This window comes from Candida margitis, assembly GCF_024628925.1.
Source record: "Candida margitis strain CBS 14175 chromosome Unknown scaffold14, whole genome shotgun sequence".
In the NCBI taxonomy this organism is placed as follows: domain Eukaryota; kingdom Fungi; phylum Ascomycota; class Pichiomycetes; order Serinales; family Debaryomycetaceae; genus Lodderomyces; species Lodderomyces margitis.
Genome location: NW_026261739.1, coordinates 42,527 through 65,852, shown reverse-complemented (window position 1 = coordinate 65,852; position 23,326 = coordinate 42,527). Strand labels below are relative to the sequence as shown.

General features: G+C 38.1%; 10 protein-coding genes across 10 annotated transcripts; 2 read left to right on the top strand and 8 right to left on the bottom strand. All coding sequences in view use genetic code 12, as the record gives it.

Annotated features, from left to right (window-relative positions):
• Nucleotides 1-689: 689 nt before the first annotated feature.
• On the bottom strand, nucleotides 690-1,370 carry CANMA_000414 (CFEM domain-containing protein; the record flags this gene model as incomplete). The annotated part of the gene is made up of 1 exon (XM_051816379.1): nucleotides 690-1,370. One exon carries the CDS (start codon nucleotides 1,368-1,370, stop codon nucleotides 690-692), a length of 681 nt encoding a protein of 226 aa, XP_051673931.1.
• A 714-nt stretch (nucleotides 1,371-2,084) lies between these two features.
• Nucleotides 2,085-2,729, bottom strand: CANMA_000413 (CFEM domain-containing protein; the record flags this gene model as incomplete). Its single annotated transcript, XM_051816368.1, has 1 exon — nucleotides 2,085-2,729. One exon carries the CDS (start codon nucleotides 2,727-2,729, stop codon nucleotides 2,085-2,087), a length of 645 nt encoding a protein of 214 aa, XP_051673930.1.
• Nucleotides 2,730-4,428: 1,699 nt separating this feature from the next.
• On the top strand, nucleotides 4,429-6,396 carry FRP1 (Frp1p; the record flags this gene model as incomplete). The annotated part of the gene is made up of 1 exon (XM_051816357.1): nucleotides 4,429-6,396. The coding sequence occupies one exon, from the start codon at nucleotides 4,429-4,431 to the stop codon at nucleotides 6,394-6,396; it is 1,968 nt and encodes a 655-aa protein (XP_051673929.1).
• Nucleotides 6,397-6,564: 168 nt separating this feature from the next.
• On the bottom strand, nucleotides 6,565-8,073 carry MEP2 (ammonium permease; the record flags this gene model as incomplete). Its single annotated transcript, XM_051816346.1, has 1 exon — nucleotides 6,565-8,073. The coding sequence occupies one exon, from the start codon at nucleotides 8,071-8,073 to the stop codon at nucleotides 6,565-6,567; it is 1,509 nt and encodes a 502-aa protein (XP_051673928.1).
• A 2,064-nt stretch (nucleotides 8,074-10,137) lies between these two features.
• CANMA_000410 (uncharacterized protein) lies at nucleotides 10,138-13,101 on the top strand (the record flags this gene model as incomplete). The annotated part of the gene is made up of 1 exon (XM_051816335.1): nucleotides 10,138-13,101. One exon carries the CDS (start codon nucleotides 10,138-10,140, stop codon nucleotides 13,099-13,101), a length of 2,964 nt encoding a protein of 987 aa, XP_051673927.1.
• Nucleotides 13,102-13,256: 155 nt separating this feature from the next.
• Nucleotides 13,257-13,757, bottom strand: CANMA_000409 (uncharacterized protein; the record flags this gene model as incomplete). The annotated part of the gene is made up of 1 exon (XM_051816323.1): nucleotides 13,257-13,757. The coding sequence occupies one exon, from the start codon at nucleotides 13,755-13,757 to the stop codon at nucleotides 13,257-13,259; it is 501 nt and encodes a 166-aa protein (XP_051673926.1).
• A 723-nt stretch (nucleotides 13,758-14,480) lies between these two features.
• Nucleotides 14,481-17,396, bottom strand: MNR2 (putative Mg(2+) transporter; the record flags this gene model as incomplete). The annotated part of the gene is made up of 1 exon (XM_051816312.1): nucleotides 14,481-17,396. One exon carries the CDS (start codon nucleotides 17,394-17,396, stop codon nucleotides 14,481-14,483), a length of 2,916 nt encoding a protein of 971 aa, XP_051673925.1.
• A 1,374-nt stretch (nucleotides 17,397-18,770) lies between these two features.
• CANMA_000407 (chromatin-binding transcription coactivator) lies at nucleotides 18,771-19,331 on the bottom strand (the record flags this gene model as incomplete). Its single annotated transcript, XM_051816301.1, has 1 exon — nucleotides 18,771-19,331. One exon carries the CDS (start codon nucleotides 19,329-19,331, stop codon nucleotides 18,771-18,773), a length of 561 nt encoding a protein of 186 aa, XP_051673924.1.
• A 214-nt stretch (nucleotides 19,332-19,545) lies between these two features.
• On the bottom strand, nucleotides 19,546-20,532 carry CANMA_000406 (D-arabinose 1-dehydrogenase (NAD(P)(+)); the record flags this gene model as incomplete). Its single annotated transcript, XM_051816290.1, has 1 exon — nucleotides 19,546-20,532. The coding sequence occupies one exon, from the start codon at nucleotides 20,530-20,532 to the stop codon at nucleotides 19,546-19,548; it is 987 nt and encodes a 328-aa protein (XP_051673923.1).
• Nucleotides 20,533-20,772: 240 nt separating this feature from the next.
• Nucleotides 20,773-23,019, bottom strand: HOF1 (formin-binding protein; the record flags this gene model as incomplete). The annotated part of the gene is made up of 1 exon (XM_051816279.1): nucleotides 20,773-23,019. The coding sequence occupies one exon, from the start codon at nucleotides 23,017-23,019 to the stop codon at nucleotides 20,773-20,775; it is 2,247 nt and encodes a 748-aa protein (XP_051673922.1).
• Between the last annotated feature and the right edge of the window lie 307 nt (nucleotides 23,020-23,326).

Sequence of the window (23,326 nt, the reverse complement as noted above, 5' to 3'; positions counted from 1 at the left end):
CAATCGAGGTAGAACTTTACAACAGAGGCAAACGTATTATAACATCACCTATACCAGTAATTCAAATAATAGTGAGGTTTTTTGCATTCCGTGTTTTTGCAACTGTGAATGAGATGAAGCAATCTCTTTTCGTCAAGATCGAAAAAAAATATTGAAACAAAAACGGCAATTTTGGTCTTATGCATTGCGGTTTTGTTCAAGAGAGGATGAGAAAGAAACATGATGTTCGGGGTTAAACGAAAATGTATCTTTACTTCTTGTTGACAGTTTTAGAAGATTAAAAGAAAAGCTTATACTAACGGTACGATACCTTTATTGCAGCTAGAATAAACTCTAGTCTTCTTGGATGTATTTACTCCGAATCGGATATGACTTTCTACTATACATGACATCTACCTTAAAAGGAAAGCTGTTTTATTTGTAACTCGACAACAAATTCTCGCGGGCTAAAATGATGACAGATATGAAAATTAACTGATATATATCACGTTGCGCATAAAACCTTGAGTCATGCCATAAGCAAGTCACAAAACGAGTCTCTGGGACAACCAGGCTAAAGATTCCGTTACCTCGCTTCCCTAATTAAAAGTTCTTTCTTCCAATATCTTCTTCGGTAGTGTTGGGTGGTAACAAAATCGTTTTACTCATATATTCAAAAGCATTATCAGCTAAACTATATACCTAACTCTTTACATGAGGAAACTGATCAAAACTAAAACGACACTTCCCAAACTACCGGCTTGTAAAACACCCATGTTGGATGACGAGCCTGTTGATGTAGAGCTGCCTTCACTTATAGTTGAGCTCTCTTCTGAACTGGCTGATCCACTGTTGCTTGAGGATTCGGAATTAGAAACGTCATTAGAGTCAGTTTCAGAAGCACTGCTGCTGGATCCAGTCTCTGAAATGACATTGGTGTCTGAGCTTCCTGGAGCTGTGACCCATGACATTGCTGTCTTTCCGGAAATGGTAGTGACATCCTTGGCACCATCGGCAGCTGATGCCATCATGCTTGAGATAGATGCTGGCATCATCCAAGTATTAGCACCAACAGTTGAACATAATGAAGTGGCCAAATACCTAGCACTTTGAACATCTGAACCTTTACAATTTTGAGCAATACATTGACCAACTAAACCTGACCATTGGGGCATGACACAGAAACATCCAGTGTCCCAATATGGGCATGGAGTATTGCTGGTACTGTATTTGACACATTCTTTGGCACAGTCCGGTAACAAATCTATGATTGGATCAGCAAACCCGTTTATTGATGCAGTTTTGGGAACCTTTGGGTAAGTAGCGTAATTATCGGCACCTTGTACTATGGATACCAAGGCGACAACAAGAATAGTTAATATGAATAGCATGGTGTGTGGAGGTGGCTTTGAAAGTTAAACGTGAAGGCTGAAAACAGTTGTGAAAGAATCTGTGCTTGAAAACAACTTTTAGGAAAAGTACAACATATATATATATATGTATAATATCCCTTCAATTGTATTTACGATTACTGTACATGTACTGAATTGATTATGTAATTTTGTTAAAATTGTTAGACGCTATTTTTTTTTCTTGTCCTGTTGTGAATAAAGTGGATTAGCGTTTTAAATCTGATAAATAAATGGAAACGATACCTGTTTGATAAGTTATAAGAGTGGACACCAGTATCACAGTGGAGGTGCCAAAGTTGAGGGCGGTGTGCACCTAGAAATCACATCATCTAATTTGGACGTAAAACAATCTGCTTACCATTGGTTGAACAACTCAAAGGATATAATTTGTAAGTGTACGGACTAGGTTTCTTGAACCTATTTTAGTCATCAATTTACACTTCTTGTAATTTGAAATGAAAATTTGAGGAAAACTTTACTTCTAAAAGGTTACTAAAACTTTTAGGACGTCCATATGTCAGTTTCTTTTTGTGTAACGGAGTCCACGGTATTAAGCAAGTGTACACTAAAGAACTCCTAGACTATCGACGGTAACTGTCTTTCCACTTGATTTCATGCAAATTCCCAACTAGTTAATTGTTCATAACATGAGCACCTATTCAAACTATATTCAAGACTGTTATTTGGATAAAGTTATACAAGTAAACTAACTAAAATACCAATGAGGGCACCTCCTAAGCTACCAGTTTGTAAAACGGCAAGGTTTGACGTAGAGCTAGTAGCAACAGAGGTTGTCGATGAAGATGAGTCCAACGTAGAGCTGTTGGTACTATTTCCAGAAGATCCTGATTCCGAATCAGCAGAGGCTGTCTCCGAGATAACATTAGTATCGGAGCTTCCAGACGCAATAACCCACGACTTAGTCGTCTCTCTTGAAATTGTAGTTACCTCTTTGGCACCATCGGCAGCAGTTGATAACATGGTTGAAATAGAACCAGGCATCATCCAGGTGTTAGCACCTACCGTTGAGCATAATGAAGTGGCCAAGTATCTAGCACTTTGAACATCGGAGCCAGTGCAGTTTTGGGCAATACATTCAGCAACTTCCCCAGACCATTGGGGCATAACACATAAACACCCTGTATCCCACTTGGGACAGGGTGTATTGCTGGTACTATATCTGACACATTCTTTGGCACAGGCAGGTAACAAATCCACAATTGGATCAGCAAACCCGTTGATTGAAGCAGTTTTCGGGACTTGAGGGTAAGTAGCGTAATTATCTGCATTTACAATGGAAACACAAGCAGCAGATATTAAAGCAAAGATGAATAGCATGGTTAGGAGTGGTTACTTCTGACAATACCTAAAATAAAAAAATGAAAAAAAAAACTTTTACCGAGCAGATTTGGAAAGGTTATGCTGACAGGAAAAGCTGCTATTAAAGTATTTCATTTATCTTGATCTGTTTGAGTTTTGCAAATGACCTGCGATGAGCCAGAGCCTAATGTATTATTAATGCGTCTTCTAGTGGAAGGGTCATGGAAGATGTGCTGGAAGTGGCTTTTCTGAAAGAGTTTGTTTCCGTTTTGCAACTAGAGTACAAATATTGGTATTTGCCGAGGAAGATTGTCTGCCGGACCGATGATCAAGTTGTCCCACTATAGAGCTCCAATTTTACATATAAGTTTAAAAATCTAAACGACTAAAAAAAGTTAAAAGCCTTTTTTTGCTCACATATTTTTAGTATGCTACTTTTGTGAATGTAATGACAGAAGAATTTTGGTTTCTCATACGATGTAAATGGTTTGTAGCCTTTATTGTCTCTCTCTTTTTTTTTTTTGTGAAATGGCGTGAAGCGTAAATGCCCATCCGCATTTTCATCTTTGTTTCGTCCGATCAAATTGATAAAAAAAAATAAAAATAAAAATAAAAAATAAGAAATTTTAGTTAATCCTGTATATAGTGTAAAATGCTTTTGTGGTATGCCGACGTAAAAATAATACAATAGGCGGCTACAAAATAATCCAATTGTAACACAAACAGCTAAAGTTTTATCTAAAATGGGCAAAGTACTTGGCACACTCCATTTTTCACCATAAACGTGAAAAACGATATTTCCACCAATCAAGTAAGGTTGCTAAAAGACCTTGCAGTCCTTTTTTTTAGATTTACTCCAACTGCAAGATCTAAGTCATACAAGCAGTGTGACAGGTACTAGGAATGTAACTCCTAAACAAGAAATCTGCTTACTACCTTTAATTTCTGTCACAAATTTCTCCCTTATTATCCACAAACAGAGGCACCACTTTGCAATCACTTGACCCCGATATCTGCAAACTCCCTAGTACAGGAACTGTTTACCTTAAGTTTGAACCAATATGTCTCGGTACAACTTGAAAAAAGCCATCAAGATCAAACCTATTAGTCGCATATACCGAAGTTAAAAAGACTATGTGCAATAATAAGCAAACCTTTGTTAATTCAAGGATCACCTCTTAATTTTTTTCTTTTAGTTCTCACATATGACCTTCCTTTTTGGCTTGAAAGGGGGTGAACCTAAACTTACTGATTGCACGAAAGAGATTGGCTGGAATCAATTCTTGTCGTAAAGAACAAGGATCCATGCTAACCTTAATCTGATCAATCAGTAGCATTTCATTAGCTGAAATTGGCTTGGGTTATTTTATTTCTCAAGTTTGAATATTTTTCACTTTTGTTACTTTTTGAGCTTTAAGGTTTTCTTTTGCCTTATTGTTAAGGAATTAAATAAATACAAAATAATCTGCCCTCTTGTAGTTTGCAAAAGTTGAGATAGATTTAGAGAGTATAACGGTTAAACGTATTTGGCATTTATCAGTAACCTAAACTGGATATCACATCTACCTTGGATTTGTTTTATACGAGAGTGAAAAGAAAATACAACTATTGGAGACAAATACTTCATTAGCAACGGGTACCTCATCAGAAAGATAGTTATCAGTTTATGTGAAAAGCATATACCATCACAACTACATAGCAATAACTATAACACATTATGGTTCCATTTGACCAACAATATTTTGTCGAAAAAGAAAGAAACAACAAATACGAATGGCTTATATTTATTCTTACGTTAGTTATACTAGGCATACATGGTTTACTATTCCACTGGATTCCAAGATACCTTCGATTGAAAAGACAAAGTACAGGACTCACCCACGACAAGTATTTTGCCTTTATCAAACAATGGGATAGTTTTACTTCTTGTAAATATTTCACTATATTCAATAAAAGGTTCTACTACCAGCCAAGTTTAGTCCTATTCTGTTTCGTTTTTGTTGGGGTTAATATTGGGTTTTGTTTTGCTGAGATTAGAGATATTGATTACCAAGGGTTCTTGTATGCCATTTCTAAAAGAATATCTCGTATTGGGGTTGGTAATTTGCCCATTTTGTTATTATCGGTAATGAAGCACGATTTGCTTACTCAGTTTTCGGGGTTCCAATTTGATCGATTGGAATTTTTACATAAATGGTTAAGTAGATGGATGTGGTTAATGATTACTGTGCACTTGTCCTTGGGTTGTTACTATTGGTTAACCAACAATTTCTTAATCATGATTATTATCCCACCCCAAATCTTTGGGTTTATGGCTTACGGAAGTTTGTTTTTGTTAACCTGGACCAGTATGAAGTTTATTCGTCAATGGTGTTTTGAATTTTGGCTCGTGCAGCATCGGGTGTTTGCATTCATTATGTTATTTATGTCATTTATTCATAATACTGGTAACCGTGCTGTCGTCTTGGTTTCAGTGCATGGATTGGTTATTGATCGTGTCTTGAGTAAAGTGATGGCTCATGTTCATAAACACTACTCGCCAACCAAATGCAAAAGTACGTTTGGAATTTTGGATTCCGGAACGATTGAAGTCACCATCCCTATAAGGGAAGAAGGTTATATCGCTGATAGATGGTATAACAAATTGTTTGGTTTCAAGAATTGGAAAGCAGGTCAACACGTTTATTTGAATGTGCCCAAGATTAAATGGTTAGAGTACCATCCTTTTACTATTGCAAGTTTGGCCTCGTCGAATGAAATGAAGTTGTTGGTTAGAGTTCAAAAGGGATTCACAAAGAAGTTGTTGAAGTACTTGGCAGACGTAGATCACGATGAGCATGAAGATGACTTGGTCAGTATCAAAACAATGTATCATGGGCCATATGGTGCCGTACACCAACCATTTATTTCATTTGATCAATGTGTATTCTTTGGTGCTGGTTCCGGTGCTGCATTCACTTTCCCAACTTGTTTGGATCTTCTCCAACAAATTGAAGCAAAAGATGAAGCACAAGACTTTTTATTCCGTCCAGCTGCACCCAAGATTAGATTTGTTTGGGCAATAAAAAATTTGAAGAATATCATTTGGTTTAAACATATATTTGATCAGTTGCTCACCTACTCGGCTCGAAATAAATTGATTATTGATATTTACGTCACTCAAGAAAATGGCGCCGGTAGTAGTTGCAGCTCTATTGAAGAGTGCCAAATTGAAAGTGAACCTAAACTCGATTCATCCCTGTCTAGTGATGCCGTATCGTTTGAGTTGAATTCGATTGGACTGAATCTGAAACCACTCAACAAGAATAATATATATGGTGATGACAGTAAAGGGCAAAGCATAGACAAGGAGCAAACAGTAATAACAACGTCTACTGCAACAACAAACTCAGGAAACAGTTCAAGCAGTCACAACAAACACAAATCAGATACAATTGAAGTCGAGTACGAATTCACTGAAAACAAACTATATAATGTCTTTTACGGACGCCCCGATATTGGTACTATAATTCAATCACACTCAAATGAACTTTCCCAACAAATGGCTGATAGCAAAACATACAAATCGTTGGCGATTGCTTCTTGTGGGCCACCATTCTTCGCAAACTTGATCAAAGAGCAATGTCAAGTGGCAAGACGGGTAAAGGGCTCTCCTGATGTTTATTGTTATACAGAATCATTCTAATAGAAGCTACGTTAAAGTTTTACTTTGTAATAAAATTCACGATAAATACTATGCATCATTAAATCTTACAACTATACGAACTGAATTAATACACTTTTAATAACTCTATCTTGTTATACGCATTTTCTCTTTCTTCTTCTCTATTATTATACTTCATATGGTGGGCCCTTACTTTTTTGATTCAACACTGTGGGAGTTATCAGAGTCAGCATGAGCTTGAGCAACACCATCAATTTCTTCTGGAGTTTGAACACCTGGTTCGTTTTGTTGTGTTGAAGTTGCTGTCCTCAACTTATCTCTAATGGCATCAGTTGATCTAATGGGCTCCAATACATAGGGACTATTCTCTGGATCTTGACCATCATCATAGTAAGCAAATTCACCAATTTGAGCTAAGTCAGTACCCAACATCTCTTCATCTTCATGTAATCTGATTCTCAAAAATGGAATTCTGTCCATTGCCAACAATAATATAGATGTGACAACAAATGACCAAGCGGCAATTGAAACAGAACCTGCTAACTGGTAACCCAATTGTTTCCAATGATGATTCATCCAACCACCGTCAATATCAGTGCCATCTATTTTGGCGACATAATCAGCAGCAAATAATCCCGTCATAAAGTTACCAACAAATCCACCCACTCCGTGAAGTGCCCATACATCCATACCATCATCAATCTGCAAGTACTGTTTCAAATCAACGGCAAAATTACAAATGATACCAGGAACTATTCCAAAAATAATCGACGTGTAAACTGGTACGTATCCAGCTGCTGGGGTAATACCAACTAAACCAGCAATAGCTCCGGTACACAACCCAACCGTAGACCATTTACCTCCTGTTCTGAAGTAATCAACAAACATCCAAGTCAAACCACCACTAGCAGCAGCAATATTGGTATTGACGCACGCATACCACGATCTCATCTTGGCGTTACCAGTCGACCCACCATTGAAACCAAACCATCCAAACCAAAGGAAAACTGTTCCTAACACAATTGAAGAAACTGAGTGTGGTTTATATTTGGGCACTTTTCCTTGGGTCAATGGATCGTGTCTTTTACCTAACCAGAGCGAATAAGCCAAAGCAGCAAATCCAGAATTTTCATGCACCGGACCACCACCAGCAAAATCCAAAGCTCCCAAGTTGAATAACCAGCCATTTCCACCCCAAGTCCAATAAGCAATAGGACCATAAACAACAGTTAACCAAACAAATAAAAACACCATCATAGGTCCTAACCTTGCACGTTCACAACCAGCACCTACCATCAAGATTGCTGTAACAGCAGCAAACATTCCCTGATATAAACAAAACAAGATATCAGGAACGGTAGTTACAATCCCTGGAGCACCCAAGACATTTCTTAAACAGAAATTCTGCAAAGTTCCCAAAAACTTGGACCCATTGTGAGCGAAAACTAATGAGTAACCCCAAAAAAACCATTGAAAAGCAGTGACACAAGCTGCCATCAACGACGCCCACATCAATGAAAGAGCATGTTTTTTCCTTGATAACCCTGAATATAGTAAACCAACACCAGGGATCATGATCCATACTAGTACTGATGCCGTTCCAATCCATGCCATATCGGCGGAATCGAATTGTGAGTTTAAATCGACTTTGAACACATCTCCACCTGTGCCTGTTCCTGTAAGGCCCGAATCAGACATTATTTGAGTTTTGTTTGTTTTAATATATTATGAGTAGTTTATAGCAGAAAAGGTTTGTCACGTTCTACATTTGGGAGACATCTGGCTTGATATTTATATTACTCCATTACGCCATTTCTACATTCTTCCAACTCTTGTGAAATTTTATAGATAAGAAAGACAACAACAATCAAAAAGCTTAAAATTTTTAGCCCATTGTACAGATTTAGCACAAAGATTAGATTAATGAATACGCGTTCTTTATTATTACATTACCCATATCGACGATATCACATGTGAAGCAACCCCAAATCTCCTCATTTCATACGTACTAGTTTTAAATTTTTTTTTCTTAGCCAGATATGAGTTGGTACCGTAAAGAGGATACTATTCCCATCGTTGTTATAATCATTATCAATTTACGGGAAGGTTTTGTAGTATAATATGCGCTACCATGTGATTTTAATCTATTTTTGATTTTTTCTTGTCTTTTTTGCAAAAAGATCGTCCAATCAAATTGCACGATTGTAGAAAATAATAAAACAATAAAATAAACATAAAAATAAATTACATTTCAGAGATAAGCAGTATGCAGGAAAACTATTTGCAGCTGCTGCTGTTGTGAACAAGAGAAGAGGATATACGAAGTAGTGGAAGGGCGAAACGTTTCATTCAAGAACCAAAGGAAATGCTCTTTTTACGTTAATGCAATCTTAACTAAATTAGTTTTCATCGATTACGGTAGAAGCAGAGTCAAAAAAATAAATAGTTTGCTGAGGCTGTTATGGAGCTTGTATGAATCTGATAATGACTAATGATAATGAGATCTAGAAGCTTACTACTGTCCGTGAGCGATTGAAGTTTTGAATTGCCTTCAGATTGTTTCAACCACAGGTAGCAATCTCACACCTTTTTAACATGTCACTATGGTGTGCGTGAGGGTTAACGTTCGAACGTGGAACGTTTCTGCTAATATCCGTTGCCCCTAATTGTTCGTTAAGCACGCACAATTTGGCTTTAGCCCCTTCTACATTGTAAAGCCACACATTAGAACAAATTACATTTGTGAAATGACTATGCATGTGGTTATATTTTGTTGATAGGCGAGACTCTTTCGTATACACAATAAGAAACAATTTCCTTTTTATCTTTTATCGATTTTGTCCCAATTACACGTATGTACTCACTGCCCGGTACCGGGGAAAAGGTAGTAGCTATCGTGAGACCTCATTCCCCCTCCCACTCCAGAGGGTTGGACAGATTATTTGCTACTTGATTTCTCAATCAGGAAATAAATATCTGTGGTTTACGGTTGAACTTTTATGCTGCTGACTTTGTTGATCAAAGATCGTTTCAATAGGCTATCTTTTCATATATAATAGCTTCAATTGCTTTTACGATGTGTTTAAGTAATGAATTGTGAGAAAGTTTATAGGCCCTGATATTTCCAGGCAATTTCAGCCTCCTTCACTGCTCTATGATAGTAGCCAGCAACGCACGATATTTATTTGCACGTGACTCGGTCAACAGTACACCTTTATAGCCACTTGAAAAAGCCAGCTCAAATATGCATCTATGGAAACTCTCACGAATTTGTCTTTTTTGAACATTGGTGCTTATTAACTCCTCTCTTTTGATACCAAACGCTAGCAATTGAGATTAGGTATGAAATTCTTAACAACTCAACATAAAATCAAGGAATAAACACTCCTTACTCTGCAAAGTATTACAATCCATATCTCATTCATTTTCATTGAAGTTGGTCATTAATTAACCCATTTTGTCAAAGCCATTTATTCCATGTTAGCCGATAAAATTAAGAACTGAAAAGCAGGATACAAAATTGTGTTGGACACGCCATCAAATACAACCAACCAAAAAAGGAAAAACAATAAACTTTCAATTTTCATCAAAAACCCGCACTCATGTTTATATTTGCTTCGGAGACAAAGGTTTAGCAAAGCATACTGTCTCACTCGGTTGTTAATTATCCATCACAGCCCTCATTAAGAACCAATTTGGATATACTTTCGCAGTGATTGATTATCTTGCATTACCCCTATACTACTTCTACAACAATACAACATGGAGGAGGATTCTTACAACTTTGCTACAACTATATTAACGTCGAAATCACCCCAACAGGCTGCTGCCATCTTACCCAGTATCATAACAGGATCCACTGGATTAAACAAGGATTTAGTATCATGGTTTAACAACTACAATTCAGCAATCGGTGCCCACAATGCATCATTGCGACAATTACTTGAAGAAGCCAAAAAGATTGCTGGTCGCAGCAATGTCGGATTTAACAATTTCCCTCGTAATTGGAATTGCTTGGTTAATGCTGTCCAATTAGAACTTAAAGACAATGAAATCTTGCAAGAGAATTTAAAGCAAGATGTAATCATTCCATTGAAAAACTTGATTGAGAATGATGTACGGATTTCCGAGTTGACCATTAACGGACAAGAATTGACTGAGCTTAGTCAGCATTTAACGAAGGAAGGTGAGTACCAATGGAACTTTAAAGCACCTCAAGCATTTCAAAACTTGGAAGCTTATAAAAAGATTGAAATTCAATTGATGTTCAATGTCGTCTTGAATTATTTTCAACTTAATAGTGGTAGATTGAACAAAGAAGTGAAAAACAACGAAAATTCAACAAATTACTTGTTGGGAAGCTTTAAGTTGGATAATGAAATGAAAAACCAGTTGGATTATTTGCAAAACACTCAATTCCAATTGCCAGCACAAAGTACTGGTCAAAACCGCGCTGGGTTTGCTGGTGCTGGTGCTGGTGCTGCAGCTGCAGCTGTTACCGGCACAAGTGCATCATCGCCAGCAAAGGAAAGAAGAAGAAGCTCCCTTGGACGACTTGACAAGCATGCAGGGGCCCATGATGAGCAATCACCAAAGAAACCGTCTAAATTGAAGTCAAGAGTAGGATCCATCTTTGGTAGAAAGAAAAAGAAGGATAAGCATCAACCACAGCTTGAATCTACCATTGCTGAGGATGCATCTATATCTACCGATGCATCAACGTCAAGATCAGCTCCATTGTCTAGAAACAACACTTCGAGATCATCCTTCTTTGGTAGGGAACAGAGATATGATTCTCCTGCTATTGGTTCTGGTGCCGTCACTACCTCCTCCACCAATCAACCTCAATCTCATGTCGGTCAAGCTCAACCTCAAAGTCAACAAGAACAAAAGCAGACCCCTTTCCCGCCTTTGAAGCCACAGCAGCCAGGACCTGCAGCACAACTTCAACAGGCTCAGCAACCTCAACAACCTCAACAGTCTCAACAACCTCAACAGTCTCAACAACCTCAACAGTCTCAACAACCTCAACAAGGATTTCAGTCAAATTTCACTCCTCAATCACTCCCTCCTCCACAGCAACAACGCTCAGGTTTGTCTTCGCAACCTTTTGCAGCCCCAAGACAAGGCTCATTTGCATCGCTGCAACAGCATGGTAGTTATAGAGATGCTGCATTGCCAGCTACTCCAACACATGACAGGACAGGAGGAGCAGTAACGACATTGCCTCAACAAACGGATTCACCAAATGTTGTCAAATATGGTAGTGATGATGACGATGACGACAGCGAAGATAATGTGACAACTGGTAGAAGATCGTCGTTGCTTGAGAGACATAACTTGGATCCTGGTCATTCAGATAAGATAGGCAGTAGTGGAATTGTAGCTCCTCAAAGCCAACAACACCCTCCTCAACAGCAAACTGCTAGAGGTACCGGTGGATTGCTTGATCCCAATGAGAGAGCAAGGCAAAACAGTGATGGAAAATATTCTTTTGAAGCCGGTGACGATGACAAGCCAATCTCCACAACTCCAAGAAGTGAACAGAATGGATTTAATGCTCATGATAGAATTGCTGAAAGTAACATCTCACCAAGTCAAGGAGACAGAGGAGTTGATGGCAAAGACTTTGATACCATTGCTTCAAGCAATGATGATTCGTCGGCATTTGTGGAAGAACAAGGTGCTGCAGCAACATCACCTAGTGTTGATGACTTTGCCCCACGCGATTATGCTTCATCCAATGCTACTTCTTCAATAACTGGATTTGGGGGTGCCGCTCCACCAAAGCCCCCACCGTCAAGAAAAGTGGTTCATCATGATACATCATCGCTGAGAGATTCTCACTTATTCCATAATTTGCCTGTTGCAACAACAAACAATTCTATAAGAGATTCATTTGTTCAACCGCCACGTGTATCTTCGAGAAACTCGCATTTGAACAATCCATTTGCCGCATTAACGAGGCAAGATACTGGTACATTAATAAAGAATGATTTCAAGCACTTTAATTTATCAGAAGCCACTATTGGATTGAACTCGTCCATTGCTGAAATTGTGAATGCTACTTTTAAAGATGGACAATTGAATTCGTCGCAAGTCATTGGTGAGGTTGCATTCAACTATAATGGACATTCAAACGAAGAGTCAATCATTGTTAATATCCCACATGATTATGATAGGTTAATTGTTAACAAGACATTTATTGAAGAGTTGGGTGATCACAACTACAAACTTGACCCAGTATCAATTACTTCAAAGACTTTGGGTGGGTTAAAGTACTTGTCAAACAACAACAATGTACCTTTGGCTTTACAACAAATTTGGAAGTTTGAACCACATCAATCGAGTTTAATGATTAGCATTAGATCAAACATAAGTGAACCTCTCCAAGTTGAAAACTTGATTATTTCTGCTGCATTGAATACTGATGTTGAGGCACCTTCGGCATCATCGAAACCACAAGGTGCGTTTAATAAAGACAAGAATAGAATCACTTGGAGATATAATCAGCCATTGGTTTTGAAACCTCATGGTGAAGAGAAACTAATTGCAAGGTTCAAGACTAATGGCCAAGGATCAGAGCATGAACTGGGTGTACAATTGAAGTTTGCCATTGGTAACCCAACTGCTGTTAAATATTGCTCAATCTATGATGCTAACGGTGAAGAAGTTCCTGCTTTTAGGAACCTTGTTAGTGGTCATTACGCTAGTCATTTCGAATAATAAAGGAGGAGACGTTCTATGGTAGTGGAGAAGAGGGGTGGGATCTACCATAATTACTTTAGCTGTATAATATATGTATAATTTTGTTTTTCATTTCATTCGAGTAACACACACATAACACTACATAGCTAAATATACTCTTATATCACCAACGCTCAATCATCTTTAGTTCTCTCTTCGCCTTTATTCAAACCATCATAAGCAGTTTGTAATCCATTCAATTGCTTCTTCAATGTGTCAATATCCTTTTGCTTCAATTCAATCAAATGTTTCACCTTGACCACTTCTTCGCTATCACTCTTGTTATCACCATTTTTCACATCACCATCTCTTTCAGCAATCAACTGCCTGTACAACTTCTCCTTCAATACCAATTTCTTGACAATCGAAGCCACGGTATAGATCCCCATCAACAAATACAAAATTGCTCCCGATAAATACAAGTTTCGTTGACTGTAAAACTTACTAGCCAATTTATCATAATTGACAAACCCTTGCAACACATCGTTTTCTCTGACTTTATGGTACTTTTCCAATCGTTGTATACAATCGTAAAATTGTAATGCCATCAAAGTGATGCTGAATACAAGAAAGGTTCGAAAGTTTCGTGTTGTGGTGATTGTGGTATATGCAGACACAATCTGTGATCTGACCATGAGTGGTAGTGGGAGGACAAAAAGGAGCAAGGTGATCATTTGGAAAACCATGGTACCGAATACCAACAGCATTTGAAGACTCATGATGAATGGGTGGATTAATAGACTAAAAAATAGAAGAGTGGAATTGGAATAGGTTGTTTTGTAGAAGATAAAATTTAACTTGGTTTATAGGTCAATTGAAGCTCGCTGGAAGGTACTCACTGTATCTTGATAATGTATAACCTTCAATTGAGTATGGAAAGTAAGGTGGTTTCTATTGCTTTGCTGTTTTTTTTTTGCTTTTTTAATTCCGTTTTTTTTCCTTTGACATTTACGTTTTTTTGCCACATTGTTCTGTTGCAAATGTGAAATTTTCAAACATCCATTTACTCTAAGCCCTGTCAAAAGCTTAAAACTTCAAAATTAGATCAAAATGGAATGAATTGATTGATGAGGTATCGTGTTTGCCGATAGCTCAATACATTTGAACTTGTGGCAGATCCGTATCTTCCAATTTAGATTCGAGAGTCGCTTATCTCCCATAGCTTGAGAGCGTGACTTAATATTGATTGCCATTGCTAAGTAAGTCAGGTAATTGTTCATTTGGCGAAAAGTTAGAGTATCTGAGAACAAGAGGGAACATTTTTTATCATTTGGGAATTTACATACACTTAACCATCGAGTCAATTATACGATACATATATAATACCACTTCTCAAGCCTTCCCCTAACTCCTCACATCTATAACCCAGTAACTCTCTTTGCATAATTATAAGCAACAATGCTAAACAACACCATGCATCCAATTATACACCAAAACCAAGCCAATCCATCATAATCCTGCCCAGGAACAAGACAATTCATCCCCCAAAGACCGGTAACCACATTGATCGGAAGAACAATCGTTCCTAAAATCGTCACTTTACCCAATATATCATTAGTATCATTGTTGACTTTGGTCATGTCAATGTTAATTTGGGCAAGGTAATTGGAGTGGAATCGCGCAAGTAGTTTCTCATAGTGGTTCAAAGCGCCAATCATGGTGATTATATGGTCCTGGATATCGCCCAAATACATGGCGATTTCCAGTTGATGGCGATCGACAGCCAGTGAATCCAAGTCATTGAACCGTTTGCTAAACCCCTTGATGACATCAGCTTTGGAACTAAGGAGACGGAGCACTGACATTACTCGTTTACGACACTCACCAATACGACGCAACATGTCCCCTTTACGTCTCCATCCAAGGATACGTGATGATCCTGTGTCAGATGTAGATGATGATGATGAACTTGATTTTGATTTGGTCTTGGATCGTGTGTGACTTGAACGCAAGAACCCAGTATTGTTGGCATCAACGGTAGATTTGGACCTTTTGCGCCATACAAAGACATTATCATTTGGTTCATGTTGCACTTTATTACGGCGGCTATGATTATGGCTATGACTGCGAACATGATTATGCGTCGAGCCCTCATCTTCAGAATCAGAATCGTCAGAATCTTCATGTTCCCCCGAATGCATACGCAAGATAGCATCCTCGATTGAATTGACTTCAGTTTCGATCGTTTCAATCATTGGTGCAAATGAGTCAGTGATGTCATCAATCAATGCATAACAGATCCAATCAGAAGACACTGTCAAGTAATCCTTCAACATCCTTGCTCTTCTTCTCACGTTGATAGGATGCGGAGTGGCTGAGAAGTGGAAAGTTATAACTGCATGTTTAAACACAATAATGTACATGTTCAAAGGCAGCAATTCACCTTCTCTCACCTTCTTGGCTCTTGATCTAATCGATGTAGACATTGGTTTTTCATGAATTGAAGGCGGTTTCTTCTTCTTTTTTAAAAACGAGCCAAACAACCGTGACATTCTCGAAGTTAATCCATTCTTCTGGTGCTGTCTATATAAGCTTGAGGCATCAGAGCTATTCTCATACATTTCTTGCAATTTGTTAAACCTTTTTTCTTGTTCCTTGGCCTTTTGTTTCCGACGTTCATAGACTACGTCAAATGAAGTGAAACAGATAAAGTAGTAATTTTTAAACAATTCAACTTTTTCTCTAGCTTCTCCGAGGAAAATATCTTCAGTGGTTAACGGGTGGATACCAAAAGTTCTTGAAATCACCTTCATTTCTTCCTCGGTTGGATCTAAAATGTCAAGCCAATAAGGATCAAAGGTTGAATCGAGCCCACTAGATGTAGGAATGGGACTCTCATTACCTAATCTTGTTGATTTTGTTAATGGTTGCAAGTTATTATTGCTTGATGAAACAGAATCTTGCTGTTTGTGGCTGGGATGATGCGTTGAAGTAGATTCACTAGTGGCTAGTTTTTCCCATGGTCGAAAAAGTTCCACCAACCTATCGTGGATAGAAAGTTCGGGATCATCACTAAGTAAACCACATATGGATGGTGCATGTATAGTTTCTGGTAAATCTTCTCTAAAATAAGTGAATCGACACAACTCGCCCTTCTTCAGTTGTCCTCGAAGAGTTCTTTGTGCTTGTGACAGCAGTTTTCTCTTGTTTAAAATAGTAGGGATCTGGTCTTTTGATTTCTCCCATGGTTGTGTTGGTGTAGGTCTGATTCTAAACGAATCGTGGAGTGAATCCAACGATTCAAGCTCGTTAACTTTATAATTATCAACGAGCGGTGTGTTTTCATCAACTGCTGCCTCGTCAAGAGCCTCCTCGGGTAAAACCGAAGGTGGTGGGCGTGGTGGAGCGTATCTATTGCTGTTATCTTGTTGTGTCTTGGCAGCCTTGCCGTCGTGAACCACGTCTTTACCAAAATTGACTGATTGAACAACCTCATCAATTTCTCTCTCATGATCCTTTTCCCTTTCCATTTCTTCCAATTCTTCAACCACGTATTCTTCCATAACTTGTAAATTGGGCCACTCGTCTCGTTTTTCATCTTCTCGGTCATAATCATAATAACAAACATCATCCAATGAAGTTGAGTCACTCGAATGATCGGATGATGGGTTAGATTCACCAAATTCCATAGAATTCACCGAAAATGCATCATCGCCATTATCGTTGTAGTCATTGTTTGCATAATGGCCCGGAGAACCGGGACTTAAGTCAGCCCCATCTTTCCCAAAAGGGTTATGCCAAGTTTGTGACTTGGCAAGCTTTCTTTGCTCTTGAGCAAATTGGTCCATATCTACAGCAATAGTGTTTGGTGATTGTGAGTCTTGTTCTTCCTCTATTCCATCACCTGAGGATGAGCTGCGCAACAACAGTTGTAGGTTTCTATTAGTAAGTGGCAAAGTAGGAGCAGTTGAGTAACGAGTTGGTCCCTTTGGTGTGAAATTGCTGCCGCTATTGGTATTGTCGTCACTTCCATTGCTACTTCTTTTGCCACCAGTATTGTTATTTCTCTTGAATACATTTCCATTTGTTGATCTGCGTCTAGATCTTGCAGGTGATGAATGTAAATGAGCCAAATCGTTGTGTGCTCTGTGATCTATATAAGATCCTGAGTTGATCAATTTCTCTAATGAGCTAGTGCTTTGATTCTTGCTGCTATTTTGAGTAGCATAAGTGGTTGCGCCATGCTTTTTGGAAGAAGTATGATCGTTTAAGCTCAGTTCAGTTCTGATTGTAGGTGCGTTACTCTCCATCACAGAGCGATCTGTTGTGTCCATTTCTTCAAAATGTGTGTTAGTGTATGTGTGTAGTATGTGTGTAGTGTGCGTGCGTGTGTGTGTGTGTTAGTGTAGGTTTAGTGTATTATAGGTAGATTATAAGTTGAATATATTAGACATGTATTTATAAAGGGAGGTTAATATCCAAATTGACTGTTGTTCTTATGAAAACATAATCCTCGAGAAGAAGGAAAAGAAAGAAAGAAAGAAAGAAAGGGTTGTTGTTGTTGTTTTTGTTGTTGTTGTTGTTGTTAATAGTTTTGGTTAGTTTTGTATTTATATTCAACTGACTAAGGTTTGTTCTGAGGATATCTAAAAATATTTGATTTTTGTGTATTTTCATTTTTGGCTTTTAAAACAAGAAAAATTTTCATTTTATTAAAATAGCAAACATACATATACTATACTACTAACTACTATCATACACTAGACACAACTCATATACACGAACATATATATATATATATATATATATATACCCATATATAAATTGACAAGGAACTGTATCTTCGTATTCAGAAGTAAGACACTTACGTATTTAAGCCAAATAGAAGCTTATTGGTTACTACTTCAACTTTCTTTTGTTTTTCTTTTTTGTCTTGGCCTGATCCTACGAATTCAAACAAAGTCAAGCAAGAGCATCCTCTTTTTCTGGCTTTTACAAACAATGTGGTTAGCAGGTGTGTGTGACCCCTTGGTCCTTTCACTTTGCATCTCTGTGTTGTTTCTTTCTCTTAGAGTCACACGAGGCTTAACTTGACACAAATTGCAAATCCACCTCACACCAAACGTATAAAACAAAGCACTTTAGAATTCACAGCAATCCAAAAACTATAAACTACTACATTGGAATATATTGACCCTCCGTCTACTCAACAGATCTCTCTCTTATTCTCCTCTTTGTACAAACTTTAGTAAACATGCAGATACAACAAAAAAATAAAAAATTTTCATTAATTTCATTCTTATCTTCAAAACAATGTTTAATCAGTCCATTACCTTCCCTTTGCAACAATATCCGTCTATTTCCTTTACATTCCTAGTCAAGTCTCCTTTCTTTAAAGTTTCGTATACTGTGATCTGTTTTTTCAATTTGTATTCAGTTATTGTTTGTAATGGTTGCGATTGCTCCGAAAATTGCGCAATTCTGTATTGTGGCTAGGGCATTCAAGTCACGTGTAACAACATATCTCTAGCTTGAGAATTGACTTTGTTGGATTTAACAGATAGAACAGAAAGAAGACAATTTGAGAGGAGGATAGAGGGCTAGTTATGGTATATCTCCTACCCTTGAAGCTTCTCAATCATTGCAAATCTGACAACGTTTATTACTATAACCTATCTATAAATGAGCTGCTTTGAAAAAAGAAAAACCTACTCATCAGCATCACTTACTTCCTCTTCTTCCTCCTTCTTGTCATTATTAGGAGCAAAATCTCCATCTTGGTTATTGTTGTCTTCTGCTACTGCTGCTGCTCCTGCTGTGTCCACGCCACCCGTGTCATTCTCTTCCCCACCAGCACTGCCGGCATCACCACTAACAACAGCTTGTTCTTGTTTCACACCCTCCTTCTTAACACCATCACTATTCTTCTTTGCTGCCGACTCTACTTTATCACCCCCTATCTTATCACTCTTTTCAACTTTGGCCCTTTTTTGCGCAGCTCCTCCCCCATTCAACGCATCCAACGCGTGTTGTATCTTATTATGTGCCTCAATTAGCTTATAATATGTATCTTCAGTCAATGAAATCCCCTTCTTGCCTGGTTTCTGTTCTCCATTGGCATCAGTGTAAAATTCCCTAATATCTACCAAATTAACATTGTTGAATTTACGCACCGTGACTCGTTTTTTGGCGTCTAGGTTTATTATTGTTTCTACTGATTGATCTTGCTGGTTCGATTTGGTTGATGCGTATGATCTCTTGTATGCCATTTTTACTCGTGGGTTGGTAGGTTATAATTGCTTGTTAAAGGTAGGAGGTTGGGTTTGATTTTTTAAAAAGGAGAAAATGTCAGACGCGAGAATTTGCAAGCGTCGTACGAAACTAACAATTGTATACAATCTACACACACATACACACTTCCTCTAACTCAACACTTTTCACATTTATCTATAAATTCTTAACTCTTTGCTATTTTGATCAACTCTACAGGTGGCCACTTGGCCATGTCTCGTTCAAATGGTCACCCAAATCAAGTTGAAACTTGTTAATCAATGTTTCATCTGCTTCACTTAATCCATTCTGTTTCAACAATTCATATGCTTCAATAGCGACATTCAATTCGTTTAAATTAGAAACACCCAAAACAATACTCGAGTTCCGTTTAATCATCCATTCGTAAATGGCATACTTTGTCGCCAACTCGGCCAACTCTACCCCCTTTTCTATTTTCAATTGACTAGCCAATTCATCAACTCTTTGCTTCAATGCTTCGCTAGCGGGATGGAACGAATGAGTCTTCTCTGAACGTAATAATGACATGGACAAGATCAGTGCATTCATAATCTTGCTTACACCGGCATCTTGTTTCAATTTGGTGGCGATATCAAACAAGGTATTATTCTGAATACATCCATGACAATACGACATCACTGCATCCAACGGTTGTCCACCATTGACTTGTTTCCATTTAACGGCAGTGGCATAAAGAAAATGGATTGGATAGCCCGAAATGCCGATATTTTTAATGATACCTTCATTTTTCAAGCATTGTAGCTCCTTCAATGCCTCAATCACATCATCAATAACAACAAATTCAATATCATGCATATAAACTAAATCCAAGTATGTCGTATTTAATCTCTGTAAAGATCGAAGCACTGATTGACGTACTTGTTGTCGTGAATAGTCAAATTCATCAAGTTTGATGCGACCTGCTTTGGTGCATATATAGTACGATTCACGAGCAACATTCAATTTAGTCAACGCTTGTCCTAAGATCTCTTCCGATGGACCATAGTATGGCGACGTGTCAATTGCATTGTAGCCTAAAGCAAATGCGTGGCGTAAGATGTCCTCCACGGGTAATGTTTGAGGGTTGGGGTGGTACTGATAGTTGAATACAGCACCGCCGATTATAAATGGAGGTAGTCCATCTAGTAAATGTGGCTGATGAGATGGAAAGGAATTCATTGGGATATGACGAGCAAAAGGATATTTGTGCTGGTACAGCGAATGGGCGTTGACGACCCTTTGATTTCCTTTGTGGACGTTTTTAGTTTTGCTGTTCCTGTGTCGCGTTTCCTAAATCCAAATTGTTGCAAACAAAACAAGAGAGTACGCCAATAAATAGAATAAAGTACAGAAATGTCAACTTATTAATAAGTAATATTACATAATAGATACAATACATATATCTTCACCTAGTCAGCTTCAATGCTCAATAATGTAGTTACCGGGCACCAATCCAATCATTCCATTGTAATCATCACAGTTTGGACCCAATTCACAAACAAACCAATTATCTTCCTGCTTGTGTATAATATACATTTGCCACCCCTTCCGGAAATACAACTCACCCTCCTCTTGTGGCTTGAAAGAGTACCTCGCTGTTGCTTTGCTGATGAATGTTTTGCGGTTAACTGGGGTCAATTTTGGTTGTAACATGAATGGAGTATGTGGTTTAGGAGATTTAGGAGATTTGGGCAATTTATGATAGTGGTACTGATCATAAGTTGTCATAGATGGTGGGTTATTACTCCGATTCTTTGGCTTCTCAGCTACATCAATCATTGATTTTGGTCGTGAAAAATTTATCGAATCGTATCGTTGAGCCACTTCATCGTGATCATCAATATAATCTGATTTCGGCCTTGGTTTAGCTGGACTCGATGCATTACTATCTCGAACTGATCTTCTAAATTGGTTGACATCTCCATCCCCACCCGAATTCAAATCTTCCAATGCCTTGGCAATAAAATCAATAGAGAAATCCTTCATTACTGGTACTTTAGCTTGTGGTTTTGATGTTTCCTCCACTTGTGCGGGATTGCAATGTTTTTTAAACTCATTAGTGGCTCTTCGTGTTATCTGTTCTTGCATTTCTTGCAACTGTTTCTCTCTTCGCCTTGGTGATGCCCAATTACGTTCAGAACTGTAGTTTGATGATCCTTGACTATTAGTTAAGCGTTCATCCTTTGTGGAGAACAAGTCATTCTCCGGATTAGAGCTTACTGATGAGTGCGTTTTGTATGATGCTAAGTCCACTGGTGGTTTCCTCAGAGGTGTTTGATGTTGTTGTTGTTGTTTATATGGTGATAAATGCGATGAAGATGGTATGCTTGTTTTTGTTGTAAGTGGGGCTAGTGTCTTGTGTGGTGACCCGTTGAGCAAGTTGGCATTTGGTGTTGGCGTCATTGCATGATGGCCATTGGATATTGGTGGGAGATCCTTGGCAGGGGTATTGGTGAACAACTTGGCCCTTGGGGTTTGTGTCATGTCTTGGCGACAATTAGCCACAGGTGGGAGATCTTTTGATGTTGGTGTATTATGAAATAGCTTGGTTTTGGGAGTTGGGGCCATGTCATAGTGGTTGTGCGTTGAAGGTTCCTTATTGGGTGAGGAAAGCTGTGGTGTTTTAGATTCCTGGCTATGGTATTGATCAGTATGAATCGATGACTGTACAGTTCCCCCAGTCTTGTTTGATGCTGAGGAATAAATGGAATATGTTCGAGATAGTATTTCATCATGGTCTGGGTTATGCTGGTCCAGTATCTTATAGCCAATGTTGGGTTCGTCACATCCAGTCATATAGTCAACAAAAGGCGGGTCATCATACACTTTATTTCCTGTTCCATAGTTGTTGCTAAAGTCCTGCACATCCAATTGTGGCTGTACCAAAGCAAAAGTAGACCTGGCTAAATCCACCGATTGATCTAAGTCAACACATAATGTGGCTATATTATTGCAATAGGTGAAACAATTGATCTTCATCACCTGAATTCTTTCAATCTCTAATTTATAAAAATCATTTATCGATATAGTCCAATCTCTTTTATATATCTCGTTGATATCTTTGTATACCGATATGGAGTACTGGTAATGCTTAGCCGTTTGATTTAATGAAGATGCTAACTTGTGGTACTTGCTTTCATTCTTTTCTAACTCCTTGCCCCATGTGGTTTGTACTGACAACTTTAGAGACTTGATTGATCTGCACTCTTCTTGATACTTGTCTTTGTAATGATTTAGATCTTTCAATGCTGCAGCTCGCCTTAGTATTACTTTGTTCATGTGGTGTTTCAACTTGTCGACTTTCTTTACATACAAGCTGTAAAACTGCTCTAATTTCTCCAGGTTTAATTCCAGTATAGACTTTGTGAATTTTGTGTTGCAGTCAATCATAAATTGATTTTCAATATGCAACTTGTCAAGCGATTTCTTCATTGAACCAGTTTCATGGGTACCAAGAGGAAACTTGGAAGATAGTCTTTCCAACCTCCTTATGTGATCTTTTTCGATGTTCACTTTCTCATGGTAAAATTGTATGAGCTCATTGAGGGTTGATAAAGCGTCTTTTATTCTAGTCGTGATTATAGCAAAACTCGTCTCTGGAGAAGAGCCCCAGAAATTGTTGACGAAATCGGGGCAATCAGAGGTGGTGGTATCTTGTATCCTCATTTGAAAAGTACCTGTTTAGTATCTGGTGGTAGATGAGCTATTGTACCGTTGTAGTAGAAAATGTAGACTAAAAGAAAACAGTTGGAATCTGTATCAATTGGTCTGTACTAGCACGCAAATTTCATCTCATGTTCTGCTCTTGCTGTATTGTACATTTTCTAATCAAAAGGATTTGTTTATATTTCTGCTTAAAAGGGAAAGTATCGTCAAAAAGTTTCGATCAATGTCTTGGTAATATATCTTTGGACAATTGTTTATTTTTTAGACAATTCACGTGACTGTGGTTGGGTCTTACACGTGACTACGG